A 14177-nucleotide genomic window follows, 5' to 3' on the forward strand; every position below is an offset into this window, starting at 1 on the left:
ATGTTTGTTGTTATGTGATTTAAAATATGAAGACATTAAAGGATTCATTATCTTTGTTTCTTGAGTCTCCTTCATGTGTGTTTAAATGCAGGGCCCAAATTTTCAGGAAGAGGAAGACAAAAATATTCACAGTATTTTTAGTTTCATAATAAAGTGTGAAAACCATCAACAGTCCATCGGTTAACAACGTCTGTCCATTTTGTTCATTTCTTATTCATGCATTGACACAGACGCTCATTACAGCACGGTAAGACGATTTTTACTTTGTTTTAAGAGTAAATCAATCTGAGAAGAGAAAGAGTGAAGATTTATAAAAGAAAGAAAAGATTTTAACTTCATAAACTCAACAAATGTTTTTGTGATTATTACTGTAGTTGTTGAAACTCTAAGATGAAAAACATCTTGAATACACATCAGCCTGTGAATGAGCAGTAAATTATACTGAAACTATAATCTTCTCTCATTAAATAAAATGATGAAGAAATGAATGTTAGTGATGATGTCATGATGTGTATATGTTGATCTCATGACTGTAAGTGTATGTTTTATGATTGTAGAGGTTTGATATGGAGATGTGTTTCAGAATATCTCTGATGTTTCTGCTCATGACTGCTGGTAAGTGCAGATCACACTTCACTCTTCACAGACTCACTTTATACACTTCTTCTCTTCATTTCTTACATGATCAAAGTGGTTTCCCAGACAGGGATTATCTTAAACCAGGAATATGCCTTAGTTTTATCAGGAAATATAACTATTTTTAACAAAAATGCCTTATTAAAAACATTACTTGTGTGCATTTTGAGGCAAAACAAAGGGCACTGATGTATTTAATGATATGTCAGTGCAAAGTGTATTGAGTTTGGACAGCACTTACATTTATTTTAGTGTAGGAATAGTCTAATCCCTGTCTGGAAAATCGCCCCATTAGGGTTAGAAATAAGCATAAGGATTTGCTAGGAATTGTTTATGCATTATTTATTTTTTCTATTTTTCCAGTTGTTTCCTTATTGTTGTGTTTCAGATGTTGATGGTCAGCAGGTTTGGGGAGTGAATTACAGCCCTTCATATGTTTGTGCATTAAGAGGATCAACAGTGAAAATAACCTGTACTTTAAAATATCCATCTGGCCATGTGGTGAATAAAGCCTTCTGGACAAAAGTAGCATATACAGGTACACCTTATGCAGAACCACCTGAGCTGTGTTTGGACCCAGAAAACAGAAGAGGAGTTCAGTGTCACGTTCAAGACACTCACAGCATCACTTTGACAGATGTGACAGAAGCTGATAAACACATCTACTACTGCAGATTTACAACAGATAAAGGTGGTAAATATACAGGAGTTCCTGGAGTTCAGCTTGTTGTCACAGGTAAAGAAATAAACCTGAATCATATAAACACACAGAGGACATGAGAGATTATATAACTTTAGTCTGATATAAACTCATTAAGTTAAGGTTGTGATGATTTTGATATTCTTCATTCTGTAATGACATTGTTTAGATGATTTCAGTACAATGATGGACTAACAGAGAGTTTGTTGTTGTTGTGCTGTCAGACCTGCAGGTGGAGACAAATCATCAGAGAGTGAAAGAGGGAGATTCAGTGACTCTTACATGTAAAACCACCTGCAGTCTGACTGAAGAAACAACATTCATCTGGTACAGAAACACACAGAGATTCACTAAAGGAAGAATTAAATTGAATCAACTTCACCTGCAGTCAGTCAGTCGTGATGATTCAGGAGTTTATAGATGTGCTGCTGCTGTAAGAGGATCTGAACGTCTCTCATCTCCTGATTTTTATTTTAATGTTGAGTGTAAGTACTCACTGATTCATTAACATACACAAACAAATATGAAACATATTTACATTCATCTGAATTCAGTGTAGTTTATACAGTCATGGTCAGTTTACTAAGTGTATGACATTCTTTAGACATTTATCATTAATACTACTGTAGTGATGTGTAAAATGATTGTGTTTGCTTTGTTTGGTTTTCATCTTGTTCAGTAAATATTAGACTCAACTTTGCAACAGTCCAGGTGTAGTTTTTTATATATAAACATTATTGATCTCAATTATAAAAAATCTATTTTCTTTGGATTTCTGTTTACGCATTTGTTTCATTTGTGGGATATCATGGGTGAATAAAATAACATTAAATGACTTTTACATTTAGATCCTCCTGAGAAAACTTTAGTGTCCATCAGTGGATCTGGTGAAATAATGGAGGGTGATTCAGTGACTCTGACCTGCAGCAGTAAATCAAATCCACCTGTTCAGATCTACAGCTGGTTTAAGGTGAATGAAACATCATCTGTTGGATCTGGACAGACGTACAGCATCACTAACATTAACTCCAGTCACAGTGGATGGTTTTACTGTGAGGCTCAGAGTAAATATGGATCTCAGAGATCTGCTGCTGTATTAGTCATTGTTAAAGGTATTTACATTACAGATATGACTGCTGTACTTCTTCTCTTACTGTATAAAGTCATCTTCATATTTATGTTGTTTCAGGGGTTCAGGGTTCTGCTCTGTACACAGTTATTGGGATTGTGGCAGGATGTGGTGGTCTGTTCTTCATCATCATCTTCATCATCCTGTTTATACGGTGAGTGATAATATAATATGCTATAATAAAAACAATGATTTTAATAAATATAGCAATCATCATGGTTTATATGTACAGAATATAAATTAAACTACTCACATATAGAGCTGTTCCTCAATGTTATAGGTCTGCTCAAATTTGTAGTGAATTTGTTGTGAATACCGTTTTTTTACAATAATAAACAAGTTTGTTTTTTTATCAGGAAGAAGAGAAGAGCAGGTGGATCTGAAGCTTACAGGCAAAATCAGGTAATTCAACAAATACACACCAGAGTTACAGTGTGTTTGTTTGTTTAAAGGGGTCGTATGATGATTTTAAAAACATTATTTGTGTATTTGTTATAAAAGTTTTAACATGGTTTAAGATAAAAAACACATTAGTATTCACATAACATATATTATTGCAGCTCCTTTTTGCTCTTTCTAAGATGTATCGAATTTTACAAAATGCATTATTCAGATGTCCACAGTGTTTTCTGATTGGCCAGCTGACCCAGTGTTTACCCGTCCAGTCAAAAACTGCACTGCAAACATCAATAACAGACTTAAAGGGTACCTTGACTATGAAAACAGGACATTGCATTATATGATCCCTTTAAATCTGTCAATCACAACACATTCTGCTTACCTCAATCCTGTAACAATATATCTTTTTTTGTGATTTATCCATCAGGATGTTAGGAGATCTAATCGTTTTAATCTCATTAATTTTACAATAATGGTTGACTGACTGCATGTTTTCTTTCACTTATATAATGTGATTGTTTTATTGCAGGACAATGACTTTAACGTATCAGCAGGAGCAACTTCAGCCAACGATGTTCCACTTTACTCACGAATATCAACCAAACAGAATGGGGCGTCAGAGACCACTGATGCTGCTGAGGTTCAATATTCCAGTGTTCAACACTTCAGAAAGAAAAAGATGAATGACTCTGGAGAGAAGGACTGTCAGTATATGAACTTTGAAAAGCATCATACATCTGATCCTCACGGGTGAGAAACATTCACTGATCTCTTAATCAAAGCTGTTGTGTATTAAACATTTGAATGAAAGATGTCACCTTCAGATAAACAGATCTTAAATGGCTCACTGAAGGGTTTTTCACTACTTTCCCCCAGGTTGACTGATGTGATCTACAGTTCAGCCAGATGATGTCAGATCTCTGAGGTCTGTGTGTCTAAGAAATAACCTCACTAATATGAGTGTTTCAGCTGTGCGTTTTCTTTATCTGGCCAGAGGAGGGCGATACCACACCTTTAAAGCTTTTTGACAAGATTGTGCACAAAAAAAAACTTGTAAAAACTAAGCTAACCTTGACTGTGTTTCAGATCATAGTGATCATCTTCTGTCTGATTTCTTTTCACCATGGAGACACTGAAGCTTTAATGCATAACAAGCTACTGTTTATTAATCTAAGCGCAGTCTTTAGCATGTCATTTCATTGACCGAAATTAACAGAATGTATACATATTATTAGGCAACCCCATGATTCATCTGAAATCTGTAGATATTTGATTATAATATTAAGGTTAATAACAATGAAATATTTTTGCATCTATAACAAGCAAAAAGAAATGTAAGCATTGAATAGAGTCAAGATGTTTTACATGCATCAAGAGAATTGTCAAAAGTGAGATTTTGGGTTTATGTGTTTTAAACCTCAAGAGAAACAAAAATATCTGGTATCACTTAACAATTTAGTTCCCATAAAGTGATCTCTTCAGAGAAAGACAAAATATAAACTTTTGCATTGTAAAAAGTATTGGGGAAACTTTGAAGCTATATACTCAGTAGTCCTTTTAGTTTTAATGCTTGTGTAAACAGATGTCTGTATTTGGCCAATCATTTGACATACTGTACTGTATTCTCGTTTTCTCTGTATTGTTTTATTTGATTATTATTTTAAGAGAACGTTCAATGTATTCAAATAAAACAACAAGAGCATAATGGCATTATCTGTCATGTTTTCACAGATAAATTAATGGCTACAGTCCTTTCATGGTGTATTACAAAAGGTCCTAACTTTATAATCTCATATCATAAACATTAAAAGTGGCACATATTAAAACGGCCACCCTTCACTTTCCTACAAAGTTGGTTCAACTTAAAATTGTAATTTATTGGGTTCCCTTAATATTTTGACTTAACTTATTTTGAAAATATTAGTGGACATAACAATTTTTACTTTTTTTAGGTAACCAGGTAACTTTTTAAATTAAAGCAATAAATCAGTTTGAATAAAAGTGTCTGATGTAATGAATGTAAGTGCTGATGATTGTGATTTAGGATTTCATAACTACAGATAAAATAACTTTTTGTGAGATAATCCTAAATCAGGAGATTTGCTATTGTTGCTTTGATTCTGTGCACACGTGCATTATACAGATGTCTTTGGCCATTTAATCCTTTTGCTATAGTCAGCTTCTCACTCTGTCAGTATTGCTTTTTTAAGAAAACAGTTGAAGAGCATCCACATTCTGTTGTATGCACAATGCAAAAGCACATCCTGTTTAAACGCCCCATAAACAAACACTTGACCATCATTGTTTTAGTGGTGGTGAATAAATTACACACTTCACATTACACTTCACACAACACTGTTTACTTATGTCAGATATGTTCAAGTGTCTTTAATGCAACACTCTTCACACAAAAACATATTCTTATTTCGATTATAAACTCAAAAATGTTTTGATGCTTTTAGCAAAATGTAGCCTAAACTTGTCATACTTGTCATAATGAAGTTCATTTGCTGCTGCTTCTTTATGATGTCAATTACAGTCATAATATAATAAGATCATTTGCAAAAACGCATTGAGAACTGCAAAACATTTATTGCTGTCTCAGAAAAAAAACATCAATGTGATGTGTCTAAAAGTGCCCTGGGTATGGTAAAAATCATTATTAATACAGTATCATGTTACTGTTCTCTGTCTTTTAATGAAAACACATGTTTGCATGCCTGTTCATCATTGTAAGCATATTAAAATAAGACAATTATCACTCAAGAATGCCATTTGATGTTCCACACATGCACTGCAAAAAATGACTTAGTATTTTGTCTTGTTTTCAGTAAAAATATCTTAAAATTCTTAAATTAAGATGTATTTTTGATGAGCAAAATGACCTAGGAAAATAAGTCTAATAAATAAAATAAAATTTAAGTGAATTTCTGCTCAAAACAAGCAAAAAAAGTTATTTCAAGATTATTTTTATTCCATTGGCAGATTTAGATATTTTTACTGAAAACAAGACAAAAATACTAAGTAATAAAGTCATTTTTTGCAGTGTGCAATATTATTGACTACATAAATATTTTTGACGAGATTATAGCAGGTTTAACTTCAGCCTATATATTTGGCAACAAACATGTTGTAGGAAATTTTTAAAGATAAAAATCCCCACTCCAAATATTCAGACAGTAGTAGCAGACAAGCTTTCAGTTGTAGAGAAATGTGTTTGATAAATGTGATAAATAACTGTGGTTCTGGTTACAAAGGGTAAAATTGCATCAATCTGAATTAATCTATTTCACATACAGTAGAATTCAGAATCACATTTATTTTTTTAAGAATCTGTGTTAATGGTGGTTCATTGCATTGTTTAAATGAAGTAAACATGTTTAATGTGCTGAAATTAGTCGTTGTTTTTATATCGCAGTATAGATCTGAACAACAATGTCATTTATATTTGTTATATGTTCTTTGAAGAGCCATCCTTTTTCATTTGTTGGGTATTATTGCTTCTGGTTTGTGCATTTATTTCAAAGATTTTCTACAAAGTATGCTGTTTAACAAAAACGTGTGTCCTTTCTTTGTCACATACATAATGCATGCACATTTCCCCCAACTAAAATAGCAAACATGAGTATAGACTGATATTTTTCTGATGTCCACTCTATTATCAGGGGTTTAGGAAAATATTAACAGATGGTTCAATATAATGAAGACATTCTTTAAGAATCCATCTTTCAAGTTTTGACTGCAAATGTCACATCCGACTGGAATTGCTCGTGTGTCATCATTAGAACGCTGCATGAAACTTTCTTTTACCTCACCACTTTAAACTCAGAAGTGTTTGTAGGTTCAAGTGATTGAAAATAATAGACTGTGTCACATAAGCACTATGACTGCCACAGTATAGGATAAATGAGGAAAGCATGGTCACATTTAATCAAGTTTTTCTGTGTTTGTTTGTTTGTTCGGGAGTTTGTCAACACAGAACAAGTAAAAGTTCTTAGGATTGTAGATTTTTCATTAAAACAGTATCAAAGGCGGTGAGCAGTCATTTACAATGACCTTTACACACACATTCACCCAGTGGAGACCAACATGCCATGCTGACAGCAGAACAGTAAGCACCACAGAAACAGAAAACCACAAGAAAACCACAAGAATCTAACGTTCTCTTGAAACGTATCCTGACTATGAAGACTTGTATACTTTAATACTTAATATTTGCCTTCAACTATAAAATTAATTAATAGAAACACATAAAAATATATTTTCATGCCTTATATAAACAACAACAACATGTAATACTCATTTTAACATATGGAGGCCGCCGCATTCTGAAATTTATGTGTAATGGTTGTTGTGAAATATTACTACAGTTTACTAAAAACTAAGTTATCTTCTATAATGCTTCATGTGAGAATTTTTAATCACTCACACATACCTCTCATACCGCCTTTATTTTGATCTTCTTTCATTACTATTTTTTCTGTATTCTTCTTCATTTATGTTACTCTCTGTGAAAGGGCTGTACAAAAAAGAACTGAAGATGAGCTGTTTTTTATGAAATGCGAATCAAAAGTTCCCCACCTGCTGCCTGTGTGCATATATAATTCTTGTCTTCTGTTTACATCATTTTATAATATATGTTAACCTCACTTTAGCGTTAATAGAAAAAGTTTTTTTGTAAAAATTTGAAGTAATGTATAGTGATGAAAAACTAAATGGTAGTCTCCAGTTAAAAAGATTTTTTTCAAGTATGTAAACTATGAGATTTGTACTTTATTACATTCAAATTGCCAATCCCAGTGTTAATCGATTAAACAATATATGTGTTTATAACCAGGGTAAGGTTTAATGTGTATGTTTAGCGGCATCTAGTGGTGAGATTGCGAATTACAGTCAACCTCAATTTTGAACAACAATGAGAAGCTACGGTAGCTGCCACAGGACAAACATGTCATCATCTGAGAAAACGTAGGGATGAAACATGCTTTATTAAGCAGTTTGTCCATTTAGGGCTACTGTAGAAACATGGCAGCGACTTCCATGTAAGGTGTTTGTAGATAAAAACGTCTCATTCTAAGGTAATAAAACAATACAATTCATAGGTCTTGCACTGATAATATAGTTATGTATATTATATTGCATTTCTGATCCTTTTTAAAGTTACACAATGCACCTTTAAATGTTTATTCATAAACGATTAGTTGAATGTATGAGTATAACAAGCAGGTAAATATCACATAGGTTTCATTTCCATAAGATGCCTATCAGGGTGCATCTCTAAAAACGCTTTGTATCTGTTACAGGCTACAGAAAAGAGATCCAGCAGCCACATTCAATTTTTCGCTAATGAAGTTTCATTATCAGCCCTCAACTAGGCCTATTATTCCATTAGAGGAGATTGTCTGCATGTGGCTTGGCTTTGATTGATAAAGCGTCTCTTCCAGGTTTGGCAAAGGCACTAAAACATCTTCGTAATGACTTTCTGTCTGGAGCTATGACAAGCTGACACTGCATCTCACAAGTCTTTGTTTTATTGCTTGAAAACATTCAGAACATAAAAAACATGTCAATGCACGTCTAGATTGTAGTTATGAATTTCTTGCTTTAAAGTCCAAATCCCTGTATGATGTTAAGATAGATCATCAAACCAGTGAGTTGAACAACTTACAAACTTATAAAGAACAAGACCAGAATGAAATGATTTGTTGTAGGTGCAAGGAAAGTGAACTTTTCGAGAGAGCGAGACATTTGTACTGATAGAGAGAGAGAGAAAGAGAGAGAGAGAGAGGTGGATGTGTATTGGTAAAGTTTTAGGGCAGAGTGAATTTTGTTCTGAATGCTATAGCGATAAGTTATATCTGTCACTGGACTCTCAGTTTTCTGTTAGCTGTTATAAACTCTCCCACTGTGCGCCCTGCATTTCTATGGCACTAAATCTCCACAGAAACGGCCTACAAACTCACTGGAGAATTGGATTGTCATCCTGTTTTGTGTAAGAAGTCACCTTCAAGCCACCCAGCATGACCTGTTTGAATCAAGATTTTATTTTTAGCCTATTGATGTTGTTTTTGATTTAGTTAAGAATGGCCACGACTCATGAGTTTTATTTTCATATACTCATATGAACTGAATTATTCAGTGTTTCTAAATAATGCTTGGGTGCTGTGTCAGTATAGTACTTCATATTTGGTCTTTCTCTGCTTTTATTGCACATTTCTATATATTTATGAAAGTGTACATGATGTGAAAATGACAAATGTGACGCTGCACAGCAAAATCCCCGGTGTTAAATTAACACTGGCTCTGTGTTTATATGGGTACCACCAGCAGGGTGTTAAAAGTAACACCGAAGCAGTGTTAGAGTTAATAAGATACTTAAGCAATCATTTGAGTGATTATTTGATTATTGAAGACACCTGGTGATAATGAGCAAAACTACAACTACAACTTCCAGCCACTGCCTTAGATAAAATCAATTGAAAAGACATATCTCTTATTACAAACCAGACTGAATTTTGTCTACATTGAAATTGTTTGGTCACCATTATGGTGATCCGTGGTTCCTTTAGTTGGGCAGTTTGACTCGTGTTTCTGCCTTGAGGTCTTTGCAACAGTGTTTATTAAACATATTATTTGTTGCAAAGGTTGATAAAGCAAAGTTTATAAAGTTTAATAACAGAAATTGTAGATTTAAGTAACTTGTAAATTCTCTGAAGAAATACTTGAGTAAATTCACAATGTTGTACAGATTCTGCCGTGATGGTTGATGATGTTTTTTGTAAAGAGCGGACCTGGAGACTTTGTGGTTCGAAAATCTTTTCCACTGCCTTAGATGGGCAGATATGATACACAGATCTCATTTCTCACAGTATTCACTGTTATTTGTGAACCAAAAAACATGATTTAGTACAGTTAAAGCTTGATGTACTTTTGTGTCAGTTATACTGTTTCTTGAACATCTGTCTTTTTCTAATGATCTCTAACAAACAAACATTAAAAACTATACTTATTTCTTATTACACAGAAGTAGGAATGTTTTTGACTTTTGATGAAAACCTCTGGACAAAACATGTGGGCTTATTCAATAAAATAATATCTGCATTTATTTTTGCTTTCTCCAGGAATTTCAGAAATACTTGAAGCTGACAGAGGAACTGGAACAGTACCCAGATAGCATGCAACCATTGAAACAATGTTAAAAATTGGCCCAACTAAAGCAAAAACTGATCACAATAATGGTAATTTGTTGAAATTTCAAACAATTTTCAATATTAATGGAGGGTGCAAACCTGATATTGATTCAATTGTATTAACATTGACAAATCAACTGTTTTTAACATTGTTTCAATAGTTGCATGGTATCTGGGTAATTAAGGGTAAAATTGTGCCCTCGAAATAGTTACTGAATCTCACATCCCTACAGTCATATATACTGCAAATCTCTTTGACTCTGTGTCAAACAAACCTACAGTACACAGAGCACAGATGGTGATGGTGAAGTCTCCAAATAGAATAGATAACTAATTATTCATCATGAGTCCTTTGAGATAAGAAAGAGCCTCAGGTAGGAAGATTTAGAGATAAAATAGGGCTGCCACTATTGAATGTGTGTGTAATAAGATGAGATTTGTCCATGAGGTATTTTAACGAAGACAAACTGGATACTTAAAAGAGAGACGTTTTATCGTGAGCCTGTAAGCGATAAGAGCGCTCTTGTTTTCTTTCCATTTGTTCAGCAAATTTGAATTCTTTAATGCACATTCTCCTGCATCAGCACACAGAAACACATTTTTCATTGTGGGAGGCAGCTAATGTTTACCAAATCAGCACGAACACATTTCTCAGGTGATTGTATATCAAACTGACCTTCTGTCCATCTATCTCGTAATCAAATGTGATCGTATCTCCTCTGTGTTCCTTACAGATGCAGAGAAGTGGGCTGCCTGGAGTCTATCTGATCTTTAAAGCTCTCCAAGCATTCATTTAAGATCTGTAGTGCGTGCCTGCAATATACGTGTGCTGTGAATTTATATCAGAGTAGACCAAAGTGCATTAAACCACACATAGACACATATTTGTAGTCACTGGATATGTCTGCAATACTCTGCAGTTTTCTATATGTAAATGTATAATTATTTATCTGACGTTTCTCCTGAAATTGGTATTGAGAATGAAAAATATACACATATGATGCATTGTGCAGTAAGAGTACAGTCTAAAAATGCTGGGTTATTTTTTAAACATCTTGCTTATTCAATGCACATGCATTTCTAGGTAAACACTTAAACACTAAAAAGCATTGAAATGCCAGACTAAAGCAAACACTGATCATCATAATTGTGATTTATTGAAATTTCTATATTTTTTCCAATATTAATGGAGGGTGTTAACATGATATTAATTTTATGGGATTAGCGCTGACAAATCAAAAAAATTTAACATTGTTTCTAAATTAAATTAACCCAGAACTTTTTTTATTTGACCCAACCATTGATTAAAACAGCCCAGAATTTTGGGTTGAAACAACCCATCATGGGGTTCAGTTCGTCCCTTTTTGACTCAACGTTGGGTTGAAAGCATGTTTTTTTTTTTTTTTTTTTTTTTTTGAGTGTACAGCAATTCAAAATGTAGATTGCATAGATCAAATATTTTGTTCTTGGTAAAATTTAAGAATTTAAACGTTGGTATATTGTCTGATCGGTTTGTGATCTTTTCTAAAACTCATAGTTAGGCCATGTGACAGCTTATATTAATGTTGATAACATTTATCATCTCTTGTTATTCATACATGTTTATAGCTGCAGTCAAAGATCTCTCAGATTTGATGATAAGCTGCTCTACTGTGTATCTAATAATGTTTCATTTACGCAAAATCATCTGTAAACACTTAAAAGGATGTACATGACTATACACTGTCTGTCCTGTGTGTGTGTTAAGGGGTGAGACTTATACTTTCTAAATGTGGCTACACAGTATCATATTTCCATGTGCTTCTCTATTGTGAGTGATATTCAATACATGATATTCAATTCAGTGCTGAATGATGACATAATTAGCATCAAAACATCTCTCTCTCTCTCTCTCTCTCTCTCTCTCTCTCTCTCTCTCTCTCTCTCTCTCTCTCTCTCTCTCTCTCTCTCTCTCTCTCTCTCTCTCTCTCTCTCTCTCTCTCTCTCTCTCTCTCTCTCTCTCTCTCTCTCTCTCTATCTCTCTCTCTCTCTCTCACTCACTATCTCTAGCAATACTAAAATAAATTATTGGAATTATTTATTTTTAACAATTTAAACCATACCACTGTATATAGTATATAAACTATATACAATTTTATTATTATTGAAACGCATGAAAATATCTATGAGCTGTTGGTGTTGTATTTATTTTTAGGAAGAACAGTGAGTGAGTTCGCTGAGTGAGGACTTAATCACATTTTAACAGATATTGATCTGCTTTAGTAAACACGCCGCCCGCAGGCTCTGATCGGACCCTGTGGTGACGTCACGCCGGGCTCTCGCGAACGACTCTGATCCCGCACGCGCTCTGCACTCATCAGCAGGAAAGGACGCGCACGGGACGAAGAGTGCCCTTTATAAATCACCATCTTCATCACTGATCTCTGGATTAAGCGCACTGCACGAACTCTTGGATTTACAGGATGAGCCGTCTGCTGGACAAAGCTTCTCATGTAAGTGCTTAAGATTTGACACTCGTGCGGGTTATTGATTTATGAAAGTTGTTTAACTCTGTCAGACACTCTGGTCTCGTTACGCGCGCGCTTACAACTGCTACAGTCATCAGAGTTGAGTTCATTTCACAGAGATAAAAACATGTTTTTGTTAGTTATGAAATATGATGTATGAACCACTTAGATGGTTCCTGATGATGTACCTTACCTAAATTTACCATGGTAACATGATTTAACAGGTTTTATTGCGGTTGAACCATACGCTTGAGATTTGTATGTGTCATCACGTTAACTTGTAGTAAAAGTATGATAATACAATGCTAAACAACCAGGCAACCTACACATTTAAAATAATAAAACCATGGTTAATTTTTATAAGTGATTCGTTGAGAGGATTTCACTGCGCATGTGTCCAAACAGTCACCTACACGACATGGCACTTTTTATATCTAAATATTGCTTTACAGCACAATTGAAATCTAAATTGCAGATTTTCAACACATAAAATAATCTTTTTTGGGGTAATACCATACCATAACACCATGGTACCACGCACGCAGTAAGTGTTTTGTCAGCTTGATATGTTTACGTTAATGTTGTTTTAACTGAATCAATGTAAATATGGGTAAAAGCAATGTAATATTGATGGGTCATATCAGGAAGTAATAACCATTTTAATTTTTTACAGTGTCATATTAATGCCCAGGGCAATCTCACATAAAATGTCCAAAAGATATCTGCTTTAGGACAAGGGAGTCCTTTTATTATAATCGAACATTTTTGCATTGAATAAAATATTACCATAATATAAAGTTTTATTAAATCTAATTTCCTTTTTGAGTCCAGGGTGAAAAGAGTACCATGGTAATACAATGTTATTCCAGTGTACAAATACATGCCATTAACAAGGCACTTTTCGTTATTGAAGCATTCATGGCAGATCTTTTTATTGTCCAAAGTTAAAGTGAAGTGCACATAAATTAATTAATTAATTACATTATAATTCCTCTAAATGGCACATGAATGCAGAACAAGACAATTTCTTGGGTAATGCTCATTTGACCGGTCTTATTGTGTTTAGTGTTTATTTAAACTCTTGAGATGTGGAAGTCATTTCCCTTGGGTGTGCTTCACATTAAGGGGTGGCCTGCTGTTCTGTGAATAATAAACTGTGTTTGTGTGTGTAGACAGTTTAGTAAAGCAAATTGATGTGTAATTAGGAGCAGGCAGACAGAGCTTTAAACAAACAGTGGAGAATTGCAGGGCCATAAAATTGACATTATGTTACTGGAGTGTTTATATTTGACACATTGTAAACATGATTATCATTTAGTAGTTCAATAGCAGTGCTGGAGCTGATGTGCGATGGGATTATTTCAGTACTAATCGTGCTTAGATTTAATATTTGCTTGGGTTGGTGTGTGTGTGCTGGGTTGGACTGGCAAGGTGCCTGTGAGTGTGGCAGAATAAACTACAAACACAGCACATGTATACAGTACACAGAAATATATTCTAGCAGGAGCTTTACATACATTTACCTTCTTGTTTTACTTTCTCTTGTTTGTGTCTTCCATTGGTTGGTTAAACAGATTAAAGAGCACATATAATGGCCTTTTGACAAGATGGAATAT

The 14177-nt window shown here is 34.1% G+C and overlaps 3 protein-coding genes across 4 annotated transcripts in view; all 3 read left to right on the forward strand.

Annotated features, from left to right (window-relative positions):
• The first annotated feature begins 109 nt into the window (after positions 1 to 109).
• Positions 110 to 1844, forward strand: LOC135760426 (cell surface glycoprotein MUC18-like). The gene is made up of 4 exons (XM_065274412.2): positions 110 to 247; positions 558 to 615; positions 1025 to 1372; positions 1561 to 1844. The coding sequence occupies exons 2-4, from the start codon at positions 567 to 569 to the stop codon at positions 1842 to 1844; spliced, it is 681 nt and encodes a 226-aa protein (XP_065130484.1). The 5' UTR covers positions 110 to 247; positions 558 to 566.
• A 346-nt stretch (positions 1845 to 2190) lies between these two features.
• On the forward strand, positions 2191 to 4587 carry LOC135760444 (uncharacterized). Its single transcript, XM_065274428.2, has 5 exons — positions 2191 to 2448; positions 2526 to 2619; positions 2822 to 2867; positions 3394 to 3614; positions 3741 to 4587. The coding sequence occupies exons 1-5, from the start codon at positions 2232 to 2234 to the stop codon at positions 3772 to 3774; spliced, it is 612 nt and encodes a 203-aa protein (XP_065130500.2). The 5' UTR covers positions 2191 to 2231; the 3' UTR covers positions 3775 to 4587.
• A 7804-nt stretch (positions 4588 to 12391) lies between these two features.
• Positions 12392 to 14177, forward strand: part of gcgrb (glucagon receptor b) — a 37816-nt gene continuing 36030 nt past the window's right edge. Inside the window, exon 1 of one of the 2 annotated variants that reach the window (XM_065274364.2) lies at positions 12392 to 12546. The gene's annotated coding sequence lies outside the window, so the exon portion shown is untranslated. The remainder of the gene's footprint in view (positions 12547 to 14177) is intronic. The other variant, XM_065274367.2, reaches the window with a different exon arrangement.

This window comes from Paramisgurnus dabryanus, chromosome 4 (assembly GCF_030506205.2).
Source record: "Paramisgurnus dabryanus chromosome 4, PD_genome_1.1, whole genome shotgun sequence".
Taxonomy (NCBI): Eukaryota; Metazoa; Chordata; class Actinopteri; order Cypriniformes; family Cobitidae; genus Paramisgurnus; species Paramisgurnus dabryanus.

Excerpts from the sequence above, each read along its gene's own strand:
- LOC135760444 (XM_065274428.2), top strand. The coding sequence starts at position 2,232 with ATGGAGGGTGATTCAGTGACTCTGACCTGCAGCAGTAAATCAAATCCA. Across the intron at positions 2,620-2,821 it reads TTCATCATCCTGTTTATACG|GAAGAAGAGAAGAGCAGGTG; the intron begins GTGAGTGATAAT and ends TTTTTTTATCAG. Across the intron at positions 3,615-3,740 it reads CATACATCTGATCCTCACGG|GTTGACTGATGTGATCTACA; the intron begins GTGAGAAACATT and ends ACTTTCCCCCAG.
- LOC135760426 (XM_065274412.2), top strand. The coding sequence starts at position 567 with ATGGAGATGTGTTTCAGAATATCTCTGATGTTTCTGCTCATGACTGCT. Across the intron at positions 616-1,024 it reads GTTTCTGCTCATGACTGCTG|ATGTTGATGGTCAGCAGGTT; the intron begins GTAAGTGCAGAT and ends GTTGTGTTTCAG. Across the intron at positions 1,373-1,560 it reads AGTTCAGCTTGTTGTCACAG|ACCTGCAGGTGGAGACAAAT; the intron begins GTAAAGAAATAA and ends TTGTGCTGTCAG.